This window comes from Paroedura picta, chromosome 1 (genome assembly GCF_049243985.1).
Source record: "Paroedura picta isolate Pp20150507F chromosome 1, Ppicta_v3.0, whole genome shotgun sequence".
Classification (NCBI taxonomy): Eukaryota; Metazoa; Chordata; class Lepidosauria; order Squamata; family Gekkonidae; genus Paroedura; species Paroedura picta.
The window spans coordinates 80,911,105-80,938,428 of record NC_135369.1 but is presented as its reverse complement, the minus strand read 5'-3'; the positions used below and the strand labels follow the sequence as shown (position 1 = coordinate 80,938,428).

At 43.7% G+C, this 27,324-nt stretch overlaps 2 protein-coding genes across 6 annotated transcripts in view; both read left to right on the top strand.

The window, feature by feature from the left end:
* Nucleotides 1-1,678, top strand: part of WDR64 (WD repeat domain 64) — a 110,334-nt gene extending 108,656 nt beyond the window's left edge. For all 3 annotated transcript variants that reach the window (XM_077344975.1, XM_077344969.1, XM_077344978.1), the window contains 2 exons: nucleotides 913-1,020; nucleotides 1,519-1,678. In XM_077344975.1, the coding sequence (XP_077201090.1) occupies nucleotides 913-1,020; nucleotides 1,519-1,656 (246 nt within the window). In that variant the 3' untranslated portion in view covers nucleotides 1,657-1,678. The remainder of the gene's footprint in view (nucleotides 1-912; nucleotides 1,021-1,518) is intronic.
* Nucleotides 1,679-6,349: 4,671 nt separating this feature from the next.
* On the top strand, nucleotides 6,350-25,957 carry EXO1 (exonuclease 1). 3 transcript variants are annotated; one of them, XM_077344946.1, is made up of 15 exons: nucleotides 6,352-6,623; nucleotides 7,253-7,322; nucleotides 8,809-8,989; nucleotides 10,556-10,675; nucleotides 11,730-11,853; nucleotides 12,952-13,089; nucleotides 13,778-13,990; nucleotides 14,625-14,812; nucleotides 16,828-16,924; nucleotides 18,596-18,806; nucleotides 19,554-19,797; nucleotides 20,973-21,465; nucleotides 21,967-22,068; nucleotides 24,245-24,438; nucleotides 25,596-25,957. In XM_077344946.1, exons 3-15 carry the CDS (start codon nucleotides 8,829-8,831, stop codon nucleotides 25,735-25,737), a joined length of 2,427 nt encoding a protein of 808 aa, XP_077201061.1. In that variant the 5' UTR covers nucleotides 6,352-6,623; nucleotides 7,253-7,322; nucleotides 8,809-8,828; the 3' UTR covers nucleotides 25,738-25,957. The 3 variants fall into 3 exon arrangements, with proteins under 3 accessions (XP_077201071.1, XP_077201061.1, XP_077201053.1); XM_077344938.1 differs by having other exon boundaries at nucleotides 18,593-18,806; XM_077344956.1 differs by lacking the exon at nucleotides 21,967-22,068 and having other exon boundaries at nucleotides 6,350-6,623; nucleotides 18,593-18,806.
* The last annotated feature ends 1,367 nt before the right edge of the window (nucleotides 25,958-27,324 follow it).

Sequence of the window (27,324 nt, the reverse complement as noted above, 5' to 3'; positions counted from 1 at the left end):
ATGCAAACTACCAGTGTTCCACCAGTGAGCAATCAGGGCTAAGACCATATGGAGGTGGAAATGTGCGATAGTCTTGGTAGCTTTGGCCCACCCTTGCTCCCACTCTCCCCTCTCCATTTTTCTGCTTTGAGTACTTTTTTTTAATGTTGCGGTCTGTGTTGCAATGCGACTGCAAACTTACATTATCCAAGGTGAAATAAAATCTTCTTTAAGGGGTCCATGGTCTTCTTGGGATCAGGCAGACAAAACACAGCCCCATTTTTGTTTTTGGAGGTAGGAAATGAGCTGGAAAAGGGGGCGGAGGTGGGTTATCTAGCAGCTTTCTCCCAATCATTCAGTTATGTGTGCTCTTTGTTTTTAAGCTTACCAGTAGCACAAAGTGTTTTTTTTTTTTTTGCTTCAGTTACCTGTCCAGCCTTCTCACAACTCAGGCAGGCAAAAACAGTCCCATTTGCATCTTCTGGAGGTGGGAAAGGAGCTAGGAAAGGGGGGGAGGGCTGGTGATCTGGCTGCCTTCTGCTGATCATACAAGGGTCTGAGCAGCTGGTTTTAAAGCCAACCATTAGCACAAAATGTCTTCCTGGGCTACAGGGACACTGTGCAGCATCTCAGAAATTCACTTTGACAGAAATAAAGTCCAAAAAAATTCAGGAACTGGTTTACCATCAACCATATTATATTAAGGCAAATCTGTAAACCCTTCATATTCTGACAGCCATTTCAAAATACAAGCAATTCAACAATAAAACAAGCCATCTTGACAATTCTGTGTAGTAATAATGCTATAGGAAGAATCATAATATCAGAAGGTCAATTAGGGGATTTTTCCTTACTCCAGGTTTCATTAAATGCTTTCTCTATCCTTAAACTGTCCACATAATCCTTGATTTTTCTCTAAATTACTTATAAAAGGTTGTAAGTCCTACAAAGACGAAACATTTTCCTACAAGGCACACAGAAACAGATGGTTCTGCTGACAATATCACCAAGCGAAGCAGAATTATGGCACCTTCTTACACAGTAAGTGCATTACACTGAATAATATATGGGGGGAGGGGTTGAATTTAGGGTTCAAAGAGGATGAAAATAATTTGACAGATCTTCTTCATAGAATAATGCCAGGCCAGTATTTCTGGGGCTTAGTAACTGCTGACTCTGTGCTTGTAGTCAAGGTTTTTCCAGTCCTAACCTCTTCCCCTGTACATATTAAAATATATGTACAGCTTTGTCTAGACATGCTTCAAAGAAATGTAACTTGATCTAAAGCAAGTGGAGGACAATTTGATGAGAGGTAGTCCACAAACTGTGTTCAAACGGGAAAAAATTCATTTTCCTATCTATGTTTCATGTTTAAACCTATGTTTCCTAAGAAGGTTCAATACCTAACTAGCTGGTACTACAAGTGATGTTCAGGATTTTTTGCAGAAGGTTTTATTCATCAAGTACATACAGAGAGAATTCAGTTGGTCACATGGCATTGAAATCAATACAAATAACCATCTGCTCTTTGTCTTACAGACACAACATTTAACCAGTGGAAGAAATGTAAAATACCTTCAAGCTGCAGTATCAACATCACCTTCTTCCTTCCCCACTGTTCCCATAAGTAGCTCCAGAAAAACCATAAAACTGAAAGATGTGTTGCAGCCAAACTAGGTGAAAATAAAGGAGTGACAATGATGCAAAAACAACATTTTCCATTTCCTACCCCCCTTCAAGGGAACAGGCATGCACAACACCTAACATGTTGAAGCACATTGAATATTGACACAGGGAGCACTTAATGATGATGAATTCATTAATAACTATAAATGTTGTTTGATAGGTTGGTAAATGCACTTCTTATTTGATGCTGTGCTCCTTTGCTCTGAAAGGTCAAACAGGCATGCTTGCCTGTCTATCTGATGAAATATGAAGTGACCAATACCTTGTGGGGCCCTCAGCCTTGTGGGTTACCAGGGCTGTTCCTCCCCCCATATTTGCACTGCTGCTTGCAGTTCCCACCTTGTCTATCAGTGTACTGAGCAAGAGCAGAAGATAAAAGGGGTCCATGCCAGATCAGGCCTAGTGCAGGGACTACTCAGGTGCTTTCTGGAAGCCCATGAGAAGTGCATGAAGATAACGGTTGCTCCCACTTCCTATTTTACCTAGAATTGTGGTACCATCAGGGTCATCTAGTCCAACTCCCTGCAGAATGCAGGAAACTTACAACTACCTGCCCACCCACATTGACCCCAATTCCATGCCCAGATGATGCCCCCCCAACCAAAAATCCTAGGCCAGAAATTTATGTCCCGACCCCCAAGCAGCAATTGGCATTTCCCTGGGCATGCAAGAAAGGGCCAGAAGAGCCAAGCACCCGTACAATCCCTTCTGCCCACCCAGTCTTTGTGATTCTCATTACAATTGCAGGACAACTAGACATCTTAGTGTCCTCCAGCGTTCCTTAATTGTCACAATCTGACACAGTGAAATCAGTGGGCTGAAGTGTACTCACTTCTTGGGCCAGAGTCAGTGTGTACAGTGAGAGAAAGCAGAGATAAAACACAGAAGATGCACTGATAGTGTAGTTCCCAATGTATGCAAATAGGCATCTTCAGGATGCATGTCTATCAGATGAAGAAAATTCAAGCCTTTTCTCCAGCATTTCCCACCCCCATTTTCATATGTGAATTTTTGGACTAAGTGACAAGGCGCTTACTCACTAAATCTGGGATTTTTCAGTGGTATGGAAAAAGCAGTTTATGGCAGGGGATCACATTTTTCAGCAGAAAGAAGAGCTGGGTTTTTAAACCCTACTCTTCACAACCTGAAGGTGTCCCAAAGTAGCTTATAAACATCTTTCCCAACAACACACCATATGAGGTAAATGAGGCTAGAAGAGCTGTGAGAACTGTTACCCAGCTGGCTGCATGTAGAGGAGTAGGGTTCCCCAGCTTAAGGCTGCTGCTCTTTGATCACTATATCACATTGGAAGAACGTAAGGAGAATGAAAGAGCCTTTCTAGCTTCACAACATTCTTCTTGAGACAACTTCTTGAGAAAACACTGCATCTAGTAAAGAAAAACTCTTAGCGCCATTCTACACAACAGGCAATTTTGCTAAATCTGAGCGCTACTGAAAAGCGCTGGAAGCAAAAGTGGCAGGTCTCGGTAATGCACACAGCCAGTTCAATTGAAAAAAAGGCTCATCCGCTAGCGATGCTCTCGTAATGCACAAGTTTCCGGTCTCGCCGAAATCGAAACAAAGGAGGCGATATTTTTCCACACTTCCTCCCTCCCCTGGCCGTCAATCAAAGAGAGCAGCCAATTAACAATTAACAATTAATAAATAGGGTTACAAAGCCAATTTGTGTTTCCCTTTAAAAACTGTTTTTTTTAAAAACGAAAACACCAGTAGCAACGCAGATTCGTTCATTCGATGTATCAGAAAGACCTTTTTCGCTGGCTTAGGAGCTGGCGCTTACTTGTTTACACGCTCTGAAAGTTTTAAAAAACCCCTCCCCCAGTGCTATTTCTGGCTGAAATTACTGGCCGTGTCGAACAGAGGGCTGTATTGTACAGTGCTTGGAAACTTTACAGACAATTGCTTGTGGAGGGATTTCAGCCAAAGAATCATCGCTTATTTGTTGCTTTTGCCGGTTTAAGAAAAAAAATGGCAATTGCAACGCCGGAAGCTCGGGTGCGAGAGATTAGGTAGGGACATGCTTGCTACCACTGCACATGTCTTTTTCAGATGTGTTGCAGGTTGTTCTCAAGAGTCTAGCGTTTTTTTAGGGGGATTCCCTGAAAATCGCTACAACTAAGAGATTTTTGCGGGAGTGTTACAGGAGTTTTGCAGATTGTGTACAACATCGTGAATAACGAAGAATAAATAGGGTTACACAATGGTAACACTTCAGCAACATTAACGCTGTGCGGAATGGCCCTAAATATGAGCACAAGAGACCTTCCTTGGAAGAAGCCATATATGCTTACTTGATCCTATTCTTGTTGGAATATGAAAGATCTGTAGGATGCATATGAAGAATATCCAACTTGGGGGTCATTTGAAGAGGTATGTGTTTAGCATAGTCAGAATACGAACTTCCTGATATTTTTCAAGTTATTTCCTCCTATGCCTTTATTGGCTCAATTGGAGACTTCCTGCTCAGCACAGTTTCTCCCTGCTTGCCTCCAAGTCGCTAAATGAATGCATAACAAAGGTTAGAGAGTTAATTACTCTTCTTTCTATATAAAGGTTGTTTCTTTTCACATTAAAACTATTTTATTCTTTTAAGTAGTCTGTTGTTTTGCTCCTCTTTGCATATTTAAACATTGCCAACCCTTCTGCTCTACCAGTAACAATATGTACTACCAGCTGAGCCATACTCATTTGGTGTCATAGCTTGATAGTCAAGTAAGCACTTGGGATGCAGGCCCCAGGTTCAAACCCTGGCATCTTCAGGGAAGAGTCAAGTAACAGTTGATGTTAAAGACCTTGGCATCAGATTCTGGAGAGTCACTGCCAGTCTGAATAATTAGTGCTGGCCTTGATGAACCAACGGTCTGATTCAGTATAAGGCAGCTTCAGATGTTGCATCATACCAACCCTCGGAAGATTTTATTCTTGGCTTAAGATAGCTCAATATTGGAGAATTCCCTTATTTTGCACTCAAGAAACCAAATGGAACATGAAAGAGAGCAAAGGCCAAGTGCAAGTGTGACCATCTTCTTTGTTAATAGGTTTCATGTAGAAAAGCTCCACAAAAATTAAGCTTTTCTACTGATTCAACAACATAGGCTAAATATCTCTTATGATTAAGCCTTAGCTATGAATCACCAGATAAAGGGGGAAAAAATCTCCAATCCAGCCTACATAAACCCAAGTATAGCATACAGTGCCTCTCTCACCACCTGTGGTTACACATTCACTGCAGGATGTGAATAGGACTTATGAAAAAGGGAAGCAGGGAGCCATTTCCCACTGGGAGCACTTATAGAGTCTTATTGATACTGGAATCTCAGTGAGAAAGGAACATTGTAAATAAAGTCAATAAATTATGTTTAAGCCAGCTTTATTGTTAGTGTGATATTACAGTGATATTTACCAGTCCCCCCCCTGTAAAAAAGATGTCCTGAGACTACACTCTGGCTCCGGAAGAACCGAAGATTGAGACTGTTGATGCTGCTACTCTGTTTTTTGATATTGATGCCATTTTAAATTTATCTTTTTTACATCTTTAAGTTTAACAAATGTTGTTTAACATAATATACACCTCCCTGAGCCAGTTCACTGGAGAGGGTGGTTATATAAATCAAATTAATAATACTATGCCAGCACTGCAGGTGGATCGTGACCTGAGGGGGCTTAGAGTGGCATTTCTGTGCTAAGTTCTATTTCTGTGCTAGCATGCCCTCTAGTGTTGCCCGTGTCTGCCCCACTATGCTGGCATGGCATTGGTGAGGAGCTACTCTAGCACAGGGGCTTCATTTTAGTCTTCCCTTTTCCAGAATGGCTTTACGACTGCATCCCAAATCCTAGGTCTTCATCAATATGCTTTTGATAGGACATTTTCATTGACATGCCATGTCACTATTATCAGCCTCCTCCCAAGTATTCCAGCAACCTATTCATTCTAAACCATGCAGCTATTTTTAGCCAAGATTCAACTAAGAATTGTGGGTTTGATTGAAGCTCCAACACCACAGAAACAGAAGGTGACATGTGAAAAACAGTATTCCTATTTTTAAACATATTTGCATACTTTTTATACTGCTGTTGGTCATCATACACACTTCCAGATACAGCTAAAAGTGGCAACTGTAAATTATATGTTAATTCCTGTGGCGGTTTTGTTAACTTACATCTGCTTGAAAAGGTTCTGCACACTAGTTTCACAGATGAACTGGAAGAACTATTCACTGTTACCAACTCATGATTTGTGTTGAATTCTTCCTCGGAAATAGTTTCATTAAAGCATTAAGGTAGCCATTGACAGATTTAAACATGATCAAGTAGGGCGTCCTCCCCCGTCTGGAGAATTAAATTTGGTTGGTCTTAAAGGCGCCACGAGATTCAAACCTTGAGTCTGTTGCTTCAGCCCAACAGGGTTAACCACCTGAACCCTAGGGGCTTTGTACAAATTATACAAAGCGAATGCGTGTAAAAATCTAAGCAGTATTATTACAAGCCAAGCTTTCCTCCCGCGTTCTGCAGGTCAGGGACCTTTTCGCCCTCCCTTTGTTCCAGCCGCAAAGCAAGCCCCGTGCAATACATTGCCCAGCATGCACCCGTTAATTGAAGGCCCGCGCGCTGCATGCTGGGGAATGTAGACTCAATAGCTTGTCGGCCGGCACCGTGGAGAAGGAGGCGTGGTCTGTAGGGTTGGAAGGCGCGTAGCTTGAAAAGATCCCCCCCCCCCTGGTTTCCCGCGCGCCGCCGTGGCTCTTGCGGCTCTGACGAAGTGGACGCGATTGGCTGTGCGGAAGTAGCTGCTGCTGCTGCTGCTGCAACGATCCGAGCCCCCCCAGAAAGTCGAGCGGCGGCGTCCGTGGGGACGGCAGGGGTGGCCTGGATCGCGCCTCCCCTCCCCTGCCCTCCTTTGGGGCTGGCTGGAATCGCTCGCTGCCCTTCCCGACCAGGTGGGGAAGCTCTTCGGCCCAAGCGCTGCAGCGGCCGGGGTGGGGGTGCCGTGGGGGTTTGCTTTGTCCTCCTCTTGCACGGATTCCCTTAGCAGGTTTTGCCGCCAGGTAGGGGTGCCAGCTCCCGGCTGGGAAATCCCTGGAGACTTTGGGGGTGGAGCCGGGAGTGGGCAGGAGTCGGGGCGGGGAGGGAACTCCGTGGAGTATAATGCTGTGGAATTCACTTCCTAAGTAGCCATTTTCCCCAGGGGGACTGGTCTCTCTTGAGTCTGCCGGTGTGCTGTTATTCTGTAATGGGAAGACTAGATGCACTAGCCTGCCAACAAAAGTGTGTCTAGTCAAGGCTATGGTCTTCCCAGTTGCAATGTATGGCTGTGAAAGTTGGACCATAAGGAAGGCCGAGCGTCAAAGAATTGAGGCTTTTGAACTCCGGTGCTGGAGAAGACTCTTTCGAGTCCCTTGGACTGCAAGGCAAACAAACCGGTCAGTCCTAGAGGACTGACATACATAATTGAATTACAATAGCCAGCAACCCACATAGAGGCAATCATATGTAAGGCCCGCAAATGCTCACTTTCCACTGTGTTTATTTGTAATGTATGCTAATTTCCACTCAATTTCCTTTCCAGATATGATTTGAGTTGACCCTAGGATCTGAGTGTAATTGGCAGCAGGTGTCTATGTCCGTGTACATTCAAGGTAGTTACCATCACAGTCACTTCCATGCGTGTCTTTTGCTTGTATGTGCAGTCATTGTATGTGGCCAGTTAAATGTGGGGTATATAGTTATATGCAAATACAGTCTTTCAAAGTTTTTTATAACTTTGATAGTGATAAGCCTGGTTCTGGGTGCAAGGCTCAGCAGAACCAATTAAAATGAAAATCCAGAGAATCAGACAAGAATCTCAGATGAAACAAACATAGGAAAACCCAACACAGATCTTCACACAGCAAGCTGCTACACCCCTTAAGTGATATTTCATGTCACGTTACAGCTCATTAGTCCACACATTTCCATCAAGTAACTTAACCATCACTTGATTGGTTAGGTTTTCAGTGCAATTATTCTGACCGTCTACTAGGCAGATTTACATCTCACGTGCTGGTATTGTTGTAAAGTTTGCTTTCTGAGCAATCTCCTGAGAACAGCCTTTTCTCGGAGCAGTCCTCCACACATGGGCACATTCCTAACCTGCAACACTTCTACTTGAAGGCTATAGGGCCCCCTTTGCAATAGATTTCCTTTGTTCATTATCATACACACAGAATTCAGGCATACCGTCACATCTTCTGTGGCCTCTATGAAATTGGTCAAGCCTCCTGATATTATTAAAGCTTACAAAATAATTTTACGAAATCAGTTCCTGTGGTCCCACAATAGTGCTTCTGGGGACAAAAGGGCCCATACAAGATTAATGGAACAAAACTGGCAGTTAACTGTTGCTCCCACATTCTATCCCCTGCTGATCAAGCACTGTTCATTGGGCTGAGCCATTTTGTATCAAGTAGGTTGCCCTGACCTGGATAGGCCAAGCTAGCCCAATCTCATCAGATCTCAAAAGCTAACCAGAGTTGGCTCTGGTTCGTATTCGGATGGGGACCAGCAGGGAAGTTCAGGCTTGCTATTTAGAGGTGGTTTGACATTGCCTGCCTCAGCATATATCTTGTTCTGGCAACACACTGGGGTCGCCATTAATCAGCTGTAACTTGATGGTGCTTCCCACCAGCACCAAAATTGGGATAATGTAGTAATGCGATAGAGAAGAGCTTTTTTGTACCTTGTTTTCTCCTACCCAAAGGACTCTCAAAGTGACTTATAGTTGCTTACCCTTCTTCTCCCCACAACAAACATCCTGTGAGGCTGAGAGGGCTCTGACAGAATTGTGACTGGCCCAATGTCACTCAGCTATCTGCAGGTAGAGGAGTGGGGAATCAAACCTGCATCTCCAGATTAGAGGCTGGCACCCTTAACCCCTTCAAAAAGTTGGCTATTGAAGCAGGTGGCTGAAGCAGGTGGCTAATTCTATAATATGAGGCCTTGCCCCATTCATGTGTCATGACTCTATAGGTATTAACTATGTATGTTACAATACTTGTATCTGGATGGGGGTTCTCTCTTTCGCATCATGCCTGAAGAAAGGATTATTGGACTAACAGTTGTATTTTATCTGTGTTTCTGTTTTAGTTTATTTTTAAAGCAGGACCATGGGAATCCCAGGTTTGCTCCAGTTCATCAAAGAAGCTGCAGAACCTGCCCATGTAAAGAAGTACAAAGGGCAAGTGGTTGCTGTTGATACTTATTGCTGGCTGCACAAAGGAGCTTATGCCTGTGCCGAAAAGTTAGCCAGAGCGGAACCCACAGATCAGTACGTTTCAAAGCCAAGTTGGGGACTAAGTAGGGTCATAGCTTGTTTGCATCTTTGTGGACTTTTCTGGGACTGATAGACTATGAATTATAGCCTGTGGTTTGGAAAGCAAGTGGTATTCTAGTGATAAGTGGAAAGCAAATGGTAGTCAAGGGGAAAAATGTTTTTTATGTATTACTAGAAAGAAAGCCCATTTTATCCGCAAATAAAATGGGCGCTAGAGAAGGAAGTCTGGGCGGGAAGGCCTTGGAGGGCGAAGGCCTCCTGTGGGCGCATAGCGGGGCCTTCTGCTCCCCCCACCGGCGATTGTACTGGGGCCAGGCAGAAGGTGGAGGGCGGCGAGTGCAGGAGAGAAGGCCGGCAGGGCGTTGTGGGTCCGTGGAGGCGCGGGGCTTTGTTAGTGCGGGGAAGCGCGGGCGTGTGTCGGGGCATTGGCGGGGCAGCGATGGCGTCTCGGGTGGCGGCATACCTATTGTACGGCGGCGGCAGGGCCGACGGCAGCAGTCCCGCATCGAATGAGGGCGGGCGCGGCTCCGGGCGGGTGCAGCGGCTGGTGGCGACGGTGTTGCGGGCGGCGGGAGTGAGTGGCGTGGCCTTAGCGGAGGCCGCGGAGATGGGGGGAAGCGGCTTTGGAAGCTGGCGGAGTGGCTGTCGTCTGTGGAGGCAGCAGGGCGGTGGGGGTATGTGTGCTTGAGGCGATGGTTCGCTGCCGGCAAAGGAGCAGGGTGGCCGCGTCTTTGACACGGCCGCCCTGCTCCTTTGCCAGCAGCGAACCATATGGGGACAGAGCATGGGCAGAGAGTCCGGGGCGGGCCAAGTGGCCAATTGGGAGGCGTGTGTAGCCACTTGGCTACGTAGCCACGTAGCCAATTGGCCACTTGGCCCCCGAGTGGCACTCGGAGAGGGCCAATCAGGAGCCGATTGTCCCTCTCTGAGTTTTATCCTGGACGGGTCCCGCCCTAACTCCTTCCCACAAGCCCTTTACAGTTTTATTTAGTCTGTGGCGCAGCAGGCGGTTTTAAGATGCTGAGGTCTGGGAAGATTCTGCAAAGTTCTCATTCTCCAACAGAAGAAAAGAAAGAGTATGCCAATATGGTATCAAATGCACAAAGTAAATCATGAGGAAAATACCTTTGCGGTTGCCTTTCAAACTGTTTTCCAAGGTTTTGTTCTTGTAATAGGCTGCTTAAATCATATTGACAACAGAAGCAGTTAAGCAGCCTGTGCACAGGATTCCTGCCAAAAATCAGTAGGTTTCAATAAGAGGGAACTTTTCCATTTCAAGTTCATAAATAAACTGAAACAAAAACAGCAGGTTGCAGTCCTTAGAGTATGGCGTGTGACTTGAATATAGAAAAGCTTAATTTAGGCAGCTCAGTTGATTGCGTTTTGTTGGCTACCCTTTCTGCAACTTCTGGTGGTCCACTAGATTAGGGTATTGAGGTGATGTACTTGTATTGCAAAGTCTCAGGGAAATACTGTATGCACTTTGTCGGAGCTGAATTTCCTCTAGTAACTTACATTTTAGATGAGCACTTGGTGTGACAAATGTATTTCTTTTTTCAGATATGTTATTTACTGTATGAAACTGGTGGATATGCTCCTGTCATTTGGGGTCAAACCAGTTCTGGTATTTGATGGATGTACCCTGCCTTCTAAAAAGGAAGTTGAAAAGTCAAGAAGAGCGTAAGCCATTTTTTAAAAAGCAATCTTTATAGTATGGTATAATAATAATAATAATAATAATAATATGCCTTTATCTACAAAAGTGGCCAGTATTGATTTGTCAGGATATCAAGGCCCAGAAGACAGTGTGAGCTTGGGCACCTTGCTGAAGCCAAGTACCTTAGGGTCTGGTCTGTGCATGGATGACATTGGCCACGAGACCTAAACTACATTGGCTTGAGTTCATTGATGGCAGAGCAGCAGGACATAGATGTGTGTTAAGAGATTTCAGATCTTGTATAAAGAAAGGTGTAGGTTTTTATGTTCTATTTTTCAGTGTTTTTTTCTGCAAAGAAAAAACAACATCTTGATCTGTCCAATGAGAGCAGAACGTGATGTCTCATATACATCTGTCTGTTATGTTGCTGAAGAATGATTCTGTCCTTGTTCACTTCATTTTTCAACTTTGTTAAATGCTTCATAATAAATGCACACATTAAGTCCCTCGGGTATTTTCTCATCTTTGGGGTGCCTTGGACTTTCCTTTTCACTATAGCACCTTATCTCTGTAGCTCCTTATCTCTGTGCTTTGGAAAAGCCACTGGATCTTCTGGAGCATCCTCTAATCTAGTGCAAGTAGATGTTGGGACAGTCCAAACCACATGGAAGTTATGGCTTCCTCTTAGTTGCCTTTCTATTCCTGTGAAATCCATGGGGTGTATAAATTCTAGTATTACCATTCTAGTGCAAAGAGTGTTAATGTAACTAAATCTCTCTAAAATTTTACATATCCCCAGTAGGCCTTACTATATTGTTAGGATTGCTTTCTAATGCATTTAGGACTGAGATCTTAACTCATACATTTTTACCACCATTAAATCAAACAAGTCTTGTATAAGTTAGCTGCTCAGAATCACCTGGCCTAATGGACTAATCCTGGTTTTAACTTGTTCTGCCTTTGTGACTTTTTATTTCCATCTTTCTAATTCATGTGTGTAAAGGCTCAGTGAGACAGGGAAATGTGTCTTTTGGTGCGTATTTGCCGTTCTAATGGCTCTCATTTGTTCATGTCAAGGAAACGGCAAGCAAATCTTCTGAAAGGGAAGCAGCTGCTCCGGGAGGGGAAACTGTCAGAAGCCAGAGAATGTTTTGCACGTAGCATTAATGTCACACACACTATGGCCTGCGAAGTTATTAAAGTGAGTAGTCGGCCATCACAAATTAATCAGTTACTGAATCCATCATTTGTGATGGTGGGACTGTCTTAGATATGATGGCATGTCCAGTGTTCAATTTTACTATGTATATATGCCTTTTTTCTCTTTTTTCCAATTAAAAAGATAACATTAGTTGCTTTTGATTACTGAGCAGTTTGCTACTGTCTTCTACCTTTTATATGTCTTGGTGGAATATTTTTCTTTCCTGAAATACAGTCGTGTGTGGTATTCAACCCTAGTGCAGGCCCCGACAGCCCCTTTTGACCATTCTTTTGATGCAGGTAGTTCAGCTGGTTTTGGTCAGACTGGGCTTTCTCAGAGGACACCTTATTGTGAAGTGACCCACTGATAAGTTACACTGGATACCTGGACCTTCTGGAATGCCTGTAAAGCAAGGCTGCTCTGATGGCTTTTTGCTGATGGCTGCTAAACTGAACAATTGTAAAACTGACCTGCTATTCATTATTGTACCTGTTGATTTCTAAGACAGTAATGGAATGTTTTTTTGAAGTAGTAAAGAAGTAAGTTATGGGCGAGGTTTTTAAATTATTATGGGAGGTACTGTTTATATTCTGTGTTATCAGCAGCCCTGAGCTTATGGGAAGTACAGGATAATGAATACTGCAAATAAATAATTAAAAACTAAGAGGAGCCCAGTTAAATCAGACCAGTGGTTCATCTCGTCCAATATCCTGTTTTACTCAGCGGCAAACTAGTTCTGGAGGGAGAAGATGAAGAAAAAATAATGGTGCAGTGGGAAGGTTGCAAGAAAATTAGGGTGATGGCTATTAATGTAAGTTTCTGACCTAAAAATCAGACCAGAGGTGCTCCACTGATGGAGCATAAGGCAATTGTGACAGAGGGCACACAGAAGGCTTCTTGGCTGCTGCAATAAAATAGGCTTTGTGTAGCCTGACTCACTCCCTGCACTACTATTGCTAGTTGGGTCGACTGTACTAGACTAGGTGCCTGTCTGATCTGAGCAGGTGCATGATAGTTTCACATATCCACAAGTAGCTCATATGAGGTTTTAAAACAAGAACTTCCATATGTCAAAACTTTTTGTTTGTATCTCTGCAGGCTGCCCGGGCAAAGGGAGTGGACTGCATTGTTGCTCCATACGAAGCTGATGCTCAGCTTGCTTACCTCAACAAGACTGGCATAGTCCAAGCTATAATTACAGAGGATTCAGATCTTCTTGCCTTTGGGTGTAAAAAGGTAATGAAATTGGCATACTTCTTTTTAGGCCGAAGGCAGCGTCAGGGCTCTTATCTGCATCAAAGCTCTGATCCCTCGTGCTGTATACTCTGGCATAACCATAGTGTTGCCGATCTCTTATCCTTTCCTGTGAAATGAGAACAGGCCATTGGCTCATGGCTTGCCTAAGGCCTAAGTATATGGCAAAGCAAAATCTGAACTGGGGAACTCCCAGGTCATTCTCTTAGGCACTACCTCACTACTTTTAGTTGGATCTTCTACCTTCATAAAGGACGCCTGTATAGCTAAAGGACAGGGTTAACAAAAATGATCTATGATGGTTAGAGTCCCTAGTCCTGAGACTCTACATTCTGCAGAATGTATTTCTGGCTTCTCAGGACCATTGGCTTGCCAATTTTTTTGTTACCTCCCAGCCTTGCAGAGAGAGCCTTTGCAGCTGAGGGAGGGTGTGGCGTAGTAGCTGGCCATGACCATTTATGCACTGGGAACTTCACTGCCCCACCTCCCATGCAGGAGTACAAATAGGAGGTAGATGAGGTGCACCAGGCCAAATGCTCCCCCATGTGGGTGCAGGAAGAGGCGGTGCAACCTGCCACGACTAAAACTCCAGCCTTCAGCCCAGCATGAAACCTCCAGTGTGTAAATGGTCCATGTCAGGATTTAAGTATTGTTCTTCTTGCATTTGAAGGTGTTTCTGAAACTGGACAGGTTTGGAAATGGCTTGGAAATTGACCAGGCTCGACTAGGAATGTGCAAACAGCTTGGCGATGTGTTTACAGAAGAGAAATTCCGCTACATGTGTATTTTGTCCGGCTGTGACTACCTTCCATCAATTCACGGTATTGGGTTAAGCAAGGCGTGCAAGTTACTAAAAATAGCCAACAATCCTGATATTATAAAGGTAATACATGTGTGTTTGTGGGATATTGAACCAATTTGTGTTTTCCCCAAACCTCCATAGAAAATGGAGGACCTTATTCAGGAAAGAGCCATAAAATGTTTTGAATCGTCATGATTGTCGTACCTTTCCTAAAGCAATCATTTGCATATGGAAAGTTTGGTTAGATTTCTCTTTCTGTTATTTATTTTCTGAGCAATAGTGGGGTTTTCAAGACCTAGATGAGTCACATGCCTGACAAAGGGAGATTTCACACTCAAAAGCTCCCACCTTGAAAATCTTCTCAGTCTCTAAGGTGCTACTGGCCTCCAACGTAGCTGTTCTGCAGACTGACGCGGCTATCTGCTGAAATGACCGTCTTTGTGAGCCCTGACGATGCAGCATGTTTCAGGTGTCTCCCTAACCCATCTGTTGACCAGAACTTGGTTGTCCCTTCTATTTCCTTTTCTGGTGTAATACTTTCTGCCTTCTGTCCATTTGGAAGGAAGGCAAATGAGCTTAATAGAAGTCCTAAAACACTTCCTACCTATGTGGAAAAAAATAATAAACATCCATGGTTAGTTTTAGAACAATAAGAGAAATGTGTCATCTAACTAAGTGAAATGTGTCTTAAATGAGTTGTCTGTTTCTCTGCTAGGTCATTGGGAAAATTGGGCAGTACCTGAAGATGAATGTATCAGTACCTCAAGAATATATAGAAGGATTTATTCGGGCTAATAATACTTTCCTCTATCAGTTGGTTTTTGACCCTGTCAGAAGAAAACTTATTCCTTTGAATGCTTACGGTGATGATGTTGATCCAGAAACATTATTGTATGCTGGAAAGTATCCTTTTCTCACTGAAAAATCAGGAGTACAGTTTCCATTTTTTATGGAACCCAGACAGTATCAAGCAACTAGGGAAAATCCATCACAGGGTGCCCATCATGGACTGTGGTCACCCAGCCTCACGTAGTCTTCAGGCAACCAGTATGGTTAGAGCGAGGTGCACCTGGGTCAAGCGTGCCCAGCCAGCCTCCTCTGCTGTGCTGGGAGGGGGGGGAGCATGGCCCACCCAGGGCGAGGGTGACCATTCAGGGCAAGCCTGCTCAGACAGTCTCTACTGCTGTTAAGGCAGGGAGGAGTGGGGGGGGGAGCATGGTGTAGCAAGTGCAGCCAGTTGGGGTGAACACAACCAGCCAGCCTCTGTCATTCTCCCAGCAAGCAGGAGGGGGGAGCACGGAGCATCCATGGTGAGCACACACAGCTGGCCTCCCTCAGTCCAAAGTCCTGGAAAGCAGCATTTAAGGAAGAGGAGGAGGCCAAGAATGAGGCTGGTTGGCCCTCAATGGGGGATGGCCCTCCCCCATTGAGAGCCAATCAGAGGCCTGGCACATCGTTGTGGTAACACAGTCATGATTTTATAAGGCATAATTCTAAGCTATCTTGGACAAACTTCCTTTGATGGAAGTTCCATTAAACACTGCGAAATGTTTTGAATAAACATAACTTAAACAAAGATATAAGCACTGTTCCTGTGGAGGCAAAAGATATGCTGGTAACTGAGGTCGAGTTTGTTTTTGTAACAAATGGAGCACATGAGAGCAAAATCCTGCTTTCTGTACTTCATGTTGCCGGGCTCTGTTACATGTAGCATTGTTCTTGCTGCCTGGCTCCCAACCAGTATCAGCCAAGTTGGGGGGGAAATGCCTGTAGTAACAGTACAGCAAAATAAAGCAAAGGAACGGACACATTCCCTTTGCTTGTACTTTCGATGTCCTTTTATAGACCTACCTCCATCTTCTGCTCCAAAAATACTTGGATTCCCCCCCCACCCCCACCTTCCCAATAGCATTTAGTTTGGCTCCAAGATTATACTTATTTAGACATCATTCTGTAGAAATTCCCTTTGCAAAGAATTGCCCCCTCAGGTTTTTGTAAATATAACTGACTAGGTCAGCAGGTTATCTGATCTCCTGCTTTAATGATGACGACATTTGTACAGCACTCAGTAGTTTTAACATCCAGGCTACAATGTTTGCACTGTGCCCTGTTAAGTAGCAGGATGTCAAATCTGTTCAGAGTTTCCACCTTCCTGAGTGAAATGTTCCGACTGTCTGCACATTAAGAATCTAAACACTTTAAAATTGTTTGTTTGGGACATTTTATTTTTGTTCCAGATTTTTATTTAGATCGAATTTGGCATATTTCCACCCACTCGAGAATGGTGCAAAGCTCAGCCTGAGGGTAAACTTCAGCACCTTCCCAGTAACTCAGACAACTGCAGAATCATTGCCTCTTGGTATAATAGGTCGTTCCTTAATTTTGCTGAATTGTCCAGCACTATATTTCATTTTGAGGTACAGGTGTAATCTCTTGATAGAAGTGCTGTTGGAAGTGATTAGGTGCTATTTTATCTTTGTCTGGCAAAGCCCTTATTCACACCCTCCTCATGGACAGGAGTTTAGGATTAGGTCCTGCCTCCTGGGACCTACTCATGAACTGGAAGGAAATGAGAAAAATTGCCAGGGTTGGACAGGTACCTGAGTACATTGAATATTCAGAGAAAATTCCATCTCCTCTGTGGAAGTTGTTTAAATGCTGATAGCTCTTCAAGTTACGTTTGTTCATGTACAATCTGAGCTTAATTCCTGGGCTACCTTGGCATCTGGGTGCTTGATAGGAGGCTTTGCCTCCCAACGAAGTTGCTTTCCCTGCCTCCTTATGATGTGTTTCCTTTCTAATGCTTCACATAGCTCAGTTGATGTTTAAGAATCTTTCTTGAAAATGGCATCCTCCTAACATTGAAAGAGGGGAATGTCGACAGTAGAACTGTGTTTTTCTCTTAGCTCTTATCTTAGACACATTGGCGATAGCACTGCTTTTCAAATTGCACTTGGTAATAAAAACCTCAATACACTGGAACAAATTGATGACTACAACCCTGATGTTTCAGAGGTAAGATTTAAACTCTTTAAATACATGTGCTGGATTTCCCTTGCGGTTGCATGAGTATGAGAAGTTCTGATTTACCTTTGAAGTAACTTCAGACACCCAGAGCACTTGGTTCCCATGGAAGTTACACATTGTATGCTAGATACAGTGGTCCCCAACCTTTTTATCACCGGGGATCGGTCAACGCTTGACAATTTTGCTGAGGCCGGGGGGGGGGGTAGTCTTTTGCCAAGGGCCGCTGAGCCCCTGCTCCACTTGCTTTCCTGCTGATGCCCCTGACTTCCCACCGCCCACTGGGGGTCGCTGCCAGCAGCACCTGCGCAGTGCCAGGCCGAGGGAGAGCCCCAGCCATGGCGGCTGCCGGAGAGCACCAAAGGTGAGCCGGTGGCAGAGTAGCAGGGCAGCCCCCGAGGCAGCAGCTGGGGAGAAGGATGAGGAGGAGCTGACGGCTGGTACTGACTGATCCACAGACCAGTACCGGTATCCAGACCGGGGGTTGGGGACCGCTAGAAGACAGAAAGTGGTTGTTCTTGATTGGTATGGAGCTTTGATCTTTGGACTTCTTTCAGAATTTTGGTAAGTCCCGGGTGCTTCATGGAGCACATGTACATGTTCATGTGCTATGCTAGAAATCGATCACTAGAGACTCCATCACATGTGGGCCCAGAGTTGTGCTGTGTAGCCTGAAAGAAGTAGCAGAGTGTGTGCTTATGCACACATCTATCAATAATTCCTGTCTGCTGAAGCTGTTTAACTGCTTGCCTAGAGGCTCCCTCCCTCCCATTTCCTTGGAGATTGAGGGGGAAATCTGCTGAGTCATAAGAAAGGAAATTGAAGTCAGAGACCTGCAGAACTGGAGGTCATTGGCAGGGCTGTAATAAGTGCAGCAGAGCTACTGAGAGCTTTAAAGAAGGGCAAAGTGCTTCTCTGTGTTGAAAGGTGTAGCTTGGCACAGGAGAGATTTAAAGAAGTGTCAAGTGGTCAGAGTGAGAAGAAAAACTGTTTTGGCACTGGAGTTGTGATTAAAGGTGAGAAGTGAGGTGTAAAAAGACGGCCAAAGAAGAAGGTTGCAGTTGAGGTCAAGACTGGCAGATGACCAGGGGACCAGGAGAATGCTAGCTGGGAGGAATTTTGAAGGCAATGCTACCTCAAGCCGTATAGCCTTCCCTTTTGCCGGTAAATTTGATGATGCAAACTAATACATGTCTCATTTACACTGGCTGATAATTTGTGTTGCACAAAGAAATTGCTAATGCAGTTGTGGAGGGGATAGAGAAAAACATGTCCTCCGAAATAAGAAGGTAGCATTGAGAAGGAGGCTGTAGAGCATCTGCTTCACATGCTGAAGGTCTCAATTTCAGTACCCAGCATCTTCAGTTAGAAGGGCCAAGCAGTAGGTGATGTGAAAGGTCCTCTGCCTGGCCCCCAGAGAGCCCTTGCCTGTCAGGCTAGGAAAAGCAACTGGTATGCTCTTACATTTTGAAAGTTTGAAAGATGGCCAAGTACTAATCAAACCTGCATAAAAATACTACGTGAGCCACTTTTAAAATATCTTTTGCACTAGATGCAGTTGTGAATCTGTAGAGTGGCACTCTTTTTCCAGCACACTTTCTGTTTTGTCATAACTGTAGTTATTCAATGGATTTTGCTGTCTGTCTTCATTTGCTGTAGCAGGCTCAGCCAAGAAGTTGCAGCTGGAACGACAAGCCCATGAATTTAAGGAGTATTTGGAGCAGAGATTACAAGCCCGGGTTTGCTGCTGAGATAGTGCCAGATTCTGCACCATTGTTGGAGAGGCCCCCGACGAAAGGCACAGAGCGGCTGATTAAGACAAAAGAACTGAAATTTCCACACAAAGTCATCTTGGCAAAAAGGCAAAGGCATGGTATGACTGTTGAACTGCTGGGATGGTTACTGTGAAAGGGGAAGGGCAAGTCCTCTTCCAAAACAGTCTCCAGAGGTGTTTTGCCCATACTATGTTCTTGCCCCCCTCTCCCCGTGTGTTCCCTTTGACAATAGCATTGGAACAAAGCTGAGTGTCCTGCTGGGTAACAAATATTGTTTGTGATACTTTTTCTTGTTTGTCTGGGGGGGGAAGGGGGTCTTTTTATTGCACTTTTCAGCAGCCTTCCTCCCTACATTTCTAAGCTTGCCCTTGCTTTATCACTAATCTTCAACTTGGGGCATGCTGGCCTTCTACAGGTGCCTTTTCCATTAAACTCCCTGAAATCAATGGAGTGAGTGTGGCCATGGTTCAGCAGCCAGCCTGAGATCGTAAAAACCCTTCTTTGCTACCGAAGCTGGCACACCCTCTGGAGGATGCCTGCTGTAGAAGTCAGTGGGACGTTATTTACTGTAGTAGTCAGATTCCCAGCTGCCTGCTATAAAATGGCTTGAGATGATAAAACCTTTGGTCTGCCTGCCTGTCTGCCTGCTTCTATAAGTCCGTGTATTGATTTAAAATTTGGCAGCTTTCTTGTTGCTTTCTTCTGTTACAACCAGTATAGCAGGTTGCTTTCAATGCAATCCTATGTGCTGAGCTGAGAGGGGATAAGCCCCAGGTAGGTGCATGCAGGCTAAAAATCCCTTTCTGTGTTTCAGTTTTGACTAACATATCATTATTTATACCCAGAGGAACTGTCAGATGGAGACCTCTTGAGCCAGTATTCCTTTTCAAACTCAAAAAGGCCTAAAACCGAAAAGGGGGAAGACATCAAGCATCATGCAGCCATCAGTGCAGTGACTCCGATCCATGTTTCAGTGGGCCTTTCCAGGAGCAAAGAAACTTCAAGCTCCCAGCCTCGGCTTAGAAATAGATTTGCCTTTTTGCAGAAGAAGGAGGAGGAGACCGGTGTAGTTGTTGTTCCAGGGACCAGGTTTGTTTGCTAGGAGGGAATTGCATCAAAGTGAAACTCTTAAGGGAAGCATCCAAAAGCAGACTAACCTCTTTGATCACCATTGCACAGAATGCTAGAGGATGGGGACACTAAATTACCGTGTTCACTGATGCATGCGGTCTTTTGCAAACCAGTTGATACCTATTTGGACCAGAAATAACCTAACACACATCCCTACTAACGTCTATTTGCTTCTTTCAACTAAAAATGTGTCTTTGACTTCAAAAGGTTTCATACTGTTCATTTTTGCACGTCCTCCTTTTGCACTTCTCACAGTAGTATCTTCCAATCTCCACATGGCATTGTGCTTCATTAGCATATATCTTGCAGTTATTTATGTAAACTCTGTGACTGAGGAGAGTTAGAGGAGATGAATCTAGTACCACAGGTCTCATGTTCTCATGTTCATCTCCGAAATGTACCTGTGTCAAGGAAGGAAGGTGATGAGTCTTCAAGCCTGCCCATCAGAAAAAAGATTCTTATGCTAGTGCTTCCCGATATAAAAATGTCCCTGCATATTCAGCGTAGGGATATATGCAATAGTCATTGTATGAGTAAACTATTTATATTATTTATTATATTTGTATACCACCCTCCCGTAAGGCTCAGGGTAGTTCCCATAGAATATAAACAAGAACAATACATCAAACTCAGTAATTATGAATGAACGTAACAGTAATAACAATAAACAGAATAACATTCTAACAGGGTAAACAGGCCTGTAGTTGGTCAGAGGTTCGGGGGTCCAGTAGATGTTGCTTAGTTATGGTCGACCTCAACCAAATGCCTGGCAGAGGAGCTCACTTTTGCAGGCCCTTCGGAACTGTTTTTGTTCTATTAGGGCCCTGATTTCCTCTGGGAGCTCGTTCCACAAGGTGGGGGCCAGGACAGAACAACTTTAAAAAACTGAAGCTAGGAAATGTATCTCCCATCCTTTGACACCCCTCCCCCCCACCAAACCTCTGGCAATTCTGTACTAAAGTAGAACTTCTGCCTTAATGAGGTCAGTGATGTCTTTAGTGCCTCAACTACAAATGCATCCTCTGATGGTGGCACCAGCAGGGTTCTAACTAGGAAAGGCAGAGATGATGAACAGCCCTGTTTTGGTCAGAGCATTTCAAACCACTGTTTCCGATATTCTTCCACACTGCTAGGTTCTTTTGCAGTATCATGGATGCACCTGAGGATCTACCAACGGGTGAAGTCTACCAGTCATCCCAGAAAGGCAGGGTGGACTGTCAGACTGTGGAAACAGAAAGTACAGAAGCAAAACATGGCAGTTCTTCCTCCCCGAGGACTGCTGAAGCTGGAAGAGCTGACTCACCTTCACTTTGGACAGCACAGACCAGCTGTTTCACTTGGCCTGGAAGCTTTGCCCAAAGATCCAGAACACCCAGCCCAACTCAAAGCACAGCACTGCTAAAGCAGTTTCACCGACAGACATCTGGCAAGGCTGCATCTCAGGGCTGCAAGCTGTCTGGATCACAGATGCTCAGCTCAACATTTGATAACGAGACTGATGAAGAATCTTCACTATTAAAAGGACTGCGCCGTTCATCTGAACAGAAGACAAATGAGCTTTCCCAAAGCAATCTGCCTGATCTAGAAACTTCTCCATTGCCCAGTGAGAAAGCTGTGGATGCCAAAGTAAGATCTGTACCAAGTATTTTGACCAAAGCAGATGATAAAATGTCCAGCTCTATCTCAAGGGCTTATCTAGTGTTCTACTTACTTACAATAGTTATGCTGCTGCTGGTGAAGAGACCCTTTGACTTGCCTCTCTGTCAACTGCTGCTAGCTCATATATTTAATATCCTGTATCTTAGCACATGTTCCTTCTACTTTGACATGGAATCGAATTAAGACCGATATATCTAAATTCTAGTCTTTTGGGCAGATAGAAGCATTGCCAAGTGAGTAAAGTTGTTCCAGTTAGGGAACTAGATATGGTACATTTAGGTTGTATTGGGTCTGTTTATTTATCATCTACTATCTACCCATTTACCTACCTTCTATCTACCTGCCATCTTAAATATTCAGACACAGTACTTGAAACAAGCATGATATTTAAAATATATATTATTGATTAACAAGCTAATTTATGCTTGACACGCTAATTAAGGGAACACTGCTTTCTTTTTTTAAAAGGAATCTGCCTGTAGTTCAGAACCAGATTATAATCTGAATTCTCAGATCTCTCCATTCTTTGAATCATTACATGCTAAGAAGGATACAGTCCTCGGAACCCTGGTATGTCTTCCTTTAATTTTCATGTCATATTTGAGTACTATATCTTTCAGGTGACAAGGAGGATCTTCCAAAAAGGCAAGAAGAATGGGGATGTGTTTGATTCCTTCTTAAAGTAGAAGTAAAAAACTTCTAGCAGTTCACAAAATGGGTATAACACATTGTGCCACCAGGACTCTGGTAGTTTCTTGAAGCAGACAAAGTGAGATTCTCTGCATCTGTTTCAGCTCTCTGGCTGGCTTAGTAATGTTGACATTTGGTTTTAGGCTATGATATAGGCCATTACTAATATAGGTTGTGGCTGAAAACTACCATATTTACTTAAAAGTATGATGACCCTGAATGTGACCTCTTAAAAATAAAGCAAAGTTTATGTATGAATAAATAGAAGACCCTAAAATGTATCCCTCTAAAACAGGTAATAGTAGAACCAAAGTTTTTTTTTCTTACTACATAGTGATGATCAGTATACAATATACTTTGTAGACTACAGAAGAAAATAATTACTTGTAAAATGCAAAGAAGTGCAAAAAGTAACAATTCTTAAGTAGTATTGGATAGCAGTGTTTCACAAAGAGAAAGGTAAGGGTCTCAGATCCTCCCCCCCCCCCCATTAAACTACTAGGCAAAGGCACAGATAAATTTATCAAATGGCAGTGCAATCCTAAACAGAATTCATGGGTCAGTACAGCAAATTCACCCTACCGTTCCTATCACTTCTTACCATTTCCTGGACTAGAAGCTGCAGTTTCTAAAGCTAACCAACAAGTTAACCAGATTCGTCTGTCCCTTTGAAATTCAAAGCAGCTTAAAAGGCAGTATTTGCAGATGCCGTGTTGCTTTCGCTGCCACTCCCCTTTGCCAGTGGACCAGTTGGTGTGCTTTCAGCAGAGCGTGCTCCATATGCATAGTGTGTCACCTAGAGAGTTGGAAGGGACCCCAGGGTCATCTAGTCCAACCCTCTGCAAAACCTCTTACATGCAGTGGAACTGGATGGAAGATGGACCTTCCCTTTTTGTAGAAAGGCAAAAGGGGGGGGGGGTGACACACTGCATTTCTTTCAAGTAAATGCGGTAACGATAAGTTCGTGCTTCATGGTGGAGACGGAGCCTTAACTCTGGTCTTGAGGGAAAGCTTTTCAAGTTGCTAAATACAATGACGTACAGTGGTGCAGATATCTTCTGGTTCTATCCTCTTAATGGAGGGATTGCTGTAAGAATCTAACAAAACAGTTTCAAGGACTTCTATCTGCCAGCAGTATAATAAGCTTTCTACATAAAGTGTTCAATACCTTGCATATCTATTCAGATAGCACTCTGCATTCTCTAGAATATAGTGACATCTTGTGGTTTGGGGACTGAATTTGTTAGGGTAGGGTGGTATTTATTTATGGCAGAATAACACACAGGAAGCATCATAATACCTGCACAGTATGTTCTTTAGTAATACCCCCAGAGCCTCTCTTGTTGTCCAGGTTTATCATATGTGCAGTGTGCAAATAACACTTGAGCAAGTCAGAAATAAAGCAACTATACCATACTTTCCAATGGGGAAACTCAAGGGGTGTCTCTTGGTAGGTCTTGATTCTTAAAAGCAAACATGAGTGTTTTATAGAGACTTCCTTGCAGAGTGACTAAAGGCAGCCCTGAGAGTCCCAGGACTGGGCTGTGTCACTTAGCCCAATTCATGAAGAGTTTTAGAGTGTTCTACTGAAGACAGTCAAGATTTGAAAGAAATGCTTCTCTCGTGGAAGATCATGATGGCCTCTGAAGAATGCAGGAACCTGTGATGCAGTAGGGCTTATCTCTACTTCCATTACTTGGTGTTTAAGAGGCAAACATTATCAAAACATAGTTGTATCTGCATGTGTTCATGATTTTTATTTTGTGCTTTTAATAGACTTGCTAGTTTGTAGTGCCATGCTATGTAACCTAGTGTTCCATGTGAGCGCACCCAAAAAGTAAAAACAAACACCTTAAGCGTTTTTTAGGACCAAAATACATGAGATGATAGATCCAGGATCAGATTTCCCCATCCAACGCGTTTTACCTATAGCTGCTATGCAAGATCCTGATTTGAATTGAGGCCAGCCATATGAGGAGGAAGATATGTTTCACCCTTCCACCCAGACAGGTTTTCAGCAAATGAATTTTTCTCAATTTCTCTCCCTTCCACCCAGGTTTTAGGATTACATAAAACCAGCCCTGTAAGGTCCTGTGTTGTAACAAAATGCAAGTCACTGATGCCTGCCAAAGTTAGTGGCTTAAGCAAAAGAATAGCAAGCACAAAAAAGAAAAACCATCACAATGCTGAAAACAAGTCTGGACTGCAGGTGACCATTAATGAACTGTGGCAAAGCTTCCAGTTTAGAAGGTAAATCAGTTTCAAATATAGAGACAAAACCTTTTTCCTCTACTAGATTGTAAGATTTGAACCAGATGACACTATTGATGATTTCTTGGCATTTTGTTAGCTTAACTGGCTTTCTGCCAAAGTATTGCTGATGCTGCTCTTGAAGTACATACGCTGATGTTCCCAGAGGGTCAAAACTTGGGCTTGGGGGCTGAGCTTTTCCCATGTTTTGCTAACAGTAGAAGATCTGATAAGAATGTGTGTAAATACTGGATGGACCTTTTTCTTTCTAACTCTAGTCCTTGGTTGAAAACCCTTGGGGTCTCCTCCCTGCTTCTCTTGTTACAGAAGGAGCTAGAAATAAACACAAGAAGCAGACTTTGTCATCTCTGGTTATAGAACATGCTTCATGAGCAATTTTTAAGCCAAGTGAAGATTTTAGAAGATAATGTCTTTTGAAAAAATGAAAACACTTTCAGTTGCTGGCAGACTTTTTCCTTCCCTTCTTGTGGGCAAATAATTTCATGGACAAACTCTTGTGCCTCTCCAGTTGAACGGGTTTAGAATTGTTTTGTTTGGGAATTTTGTATCCACTCTTCCCTTACATGCACAAACATTGGGCTTTGAATATGCTGTTAGAGGTGTCCCTCCCTCCCGTGCTTATTGTGAGGTGAACTCGTGCTTGTTAGGGGTCTGTCCCATCTCCCCGGCCTATCATAAGGTGAATTTGTGCTTGCTACTTTTGGGCAGAGAGAAGGGAAGGCAAACTATCCCTTGCAGCACTGAGCTCAGACTAGTGGTCCATGGCTCAGTGGCACAGCATCTGCCTGGCTGAGAATATTAGAACTGTTGAGGCACCTTTCTACAATTCCTAGTCTCTCACAGTGATCTTCACCAGCATGGTAAAGTGGTTAAGAGTGGCAGCCTCTAATCTGGAGAACTGGGTTTAATTCCTCACTCCTCCGTATGCAGCCAGCTGAGTGACCTTGGGTCAGTCACAGTTCTGTCAGAGCGCTCTCAACCTCACCTGCCTCACAGGATGTCTGTTGTGGGGGAGAGGAAAGATAGGTGATTGTAAGCCACTTTGAGATTTTTTTTTGGTAGTAAAAAGTGGGTACAAAAAACATCTCTTATGTGCAAATATTGGTCAATAATTATTTGTTTTTTTAATTCTACAGACAATCTGAAAGGCTACCCTCTTGTAAGAAATCTAAACCGTTGTCTCCAATCAAAGATAACATCCAGCTCACTCCAGACACAGATGATGATGCTTTTAATAAACTTGAATTCAGTCATGTGCAACGGAAAATATTTCAGTGAACTGAGGTCACAGGTCTGGACAACTTTATAATCATTGGCCAACAGCATCTTCTAAACAAATCTGAATGAATTGTTCATGGAGAACACGAATCAAAGTAACGCTTGTATCTATTGGGATATGAGCTCTGTATTTTAGAATTCATCAGAAACTTTGTCAGCTTCTGTTTTGTAAAAAGCAAAATGTTTAACATGGGCAAAAATAAAATAATTTGGATACAAATTCATCTCCCGACTTTGAAAAAGAAAACAAATGTTAACAGAAGAGAGACTGCATAGCTGATAATTTAAATATTTGTGCTTGTAAAAGTTGTGTTCATTACTGAGGGTTGTGTCCTACATGTTCAAGAACTTTTTCTGCTTTTGTGAAAGGCCCTTCCAATTCCTGCAGCAGACTCCTGAATATCAGAGAGCTCCTATAGAGCGTTTGGGGCCCTGCAGCCTTCCCTTGAAATGCTTGGCACTTCGCTGACAAGGGTCTCTGATCTTTAAGTTCTGCTGGGAAAGATTGTTTTATACAAACTCCTTCCACTCCTGCATAGGTAAAGGTAAAGGTATCCCCTGTGCAAGCACCGAGTCATGTCTGACCCTTGGGGTGACGCCCTCTAGCGTTTTCATGGCAGACTCAATACGGGGTGGTTTGCCAGTGCCTTCCCCAGTCATTACCGTTTTACCCCCCAGCAAGCTGGGTACTCATTTTACCGACCTCGGAAGGATGGAAGGCTGAGTCAACCTTGAGCCGGCTGCTGGGAGTGAACTCCCAGCCTCATGGGCAGAGCTTCAGACTGCATGGCTGCTGTCTTATCACTGCACCACAAGAGGCTCGTCCACTTGCGCATACAAAGAATCAAATCTTTAATCTGTATATATGTGTGCTTGTGTTCAGTGTGATGCAAGAAAGGGATTAGAGCTTTTTAATACATTTAAGTTACACGGCTATTATAGGCTAGGTCCTACTAATAGTGAATAGAGGCTTGGTATATCATGTATCTCCTGGCTCATCAGTATGGCTACTGAACCCTTCTTAGCCCAGTTGCAGAGACTTGAGGAACCCGAAGGTACAAGATGGAAAGGGTGTTGGGCGACTACAGTTCAAGGAGGAAAATCTGCAGATATTTGTCTTCTCTTCCCCCCCCCACTCCTGAACATAAGAGCCACCTGCTTACTTAAGGGCCAGTTTGGATTCAAGCTCTTAAGTTGTTCAAAAAACATAGGGTAGAGCTGGTCCGTTCTAAGAACAGCAGCAGAGAAGACGGGGGTCGCGAATAAATATTTATGCTCTATTTTTTGGCAATTCTATGCATGACAATTTGGTATGAATCTTTAAAACACCAGATTTTCACCTTTAAATTTCAGAAAATACATTTGATCTGTGGGAAAGCTGAGAGATGATAATGTGTTGATGGGGGGGATAGTTTTCCCTACCTCTTTGCTCAATGCATCCACTTGGCATTTAGCAACTAATTGCATAGAACCTTTCAATTGAACAGCCTGCTTACCCAGCTGCTGCAGAGATGGGAACTGTGTGCATAAAGCATTCCATCAGATAATGCCTAATTATCTGGAGAGATGGAAGGCAACACTTTGAAC

Excerpts from the sequence above, each read along its gene's own strand:
- EXO1 (XM_077344938.1), top strand. The coding sequence starts at position 8,829 with ATGGGAATCCCAGGTTTGCTCCAGTTCATCAAAGAAGCTGCAGAACCT. Across the intron at positions 11,854-12,951 it reads TGGCCTGCGAAGTTATTAAA|GCTGCCCGGGCAAAGGGAGT; the intron begins GTGAGTAGTCGG and ends GTATCTCTGCAG. Across the intron at positions 21,466-21,966 it reads AGAAAGCTGTGGATGCCAAA|GAATCTGCCTGTAGTTCAGA; the intron begins GTAAGATCTGTA and ends TTTTTTTAAAAG.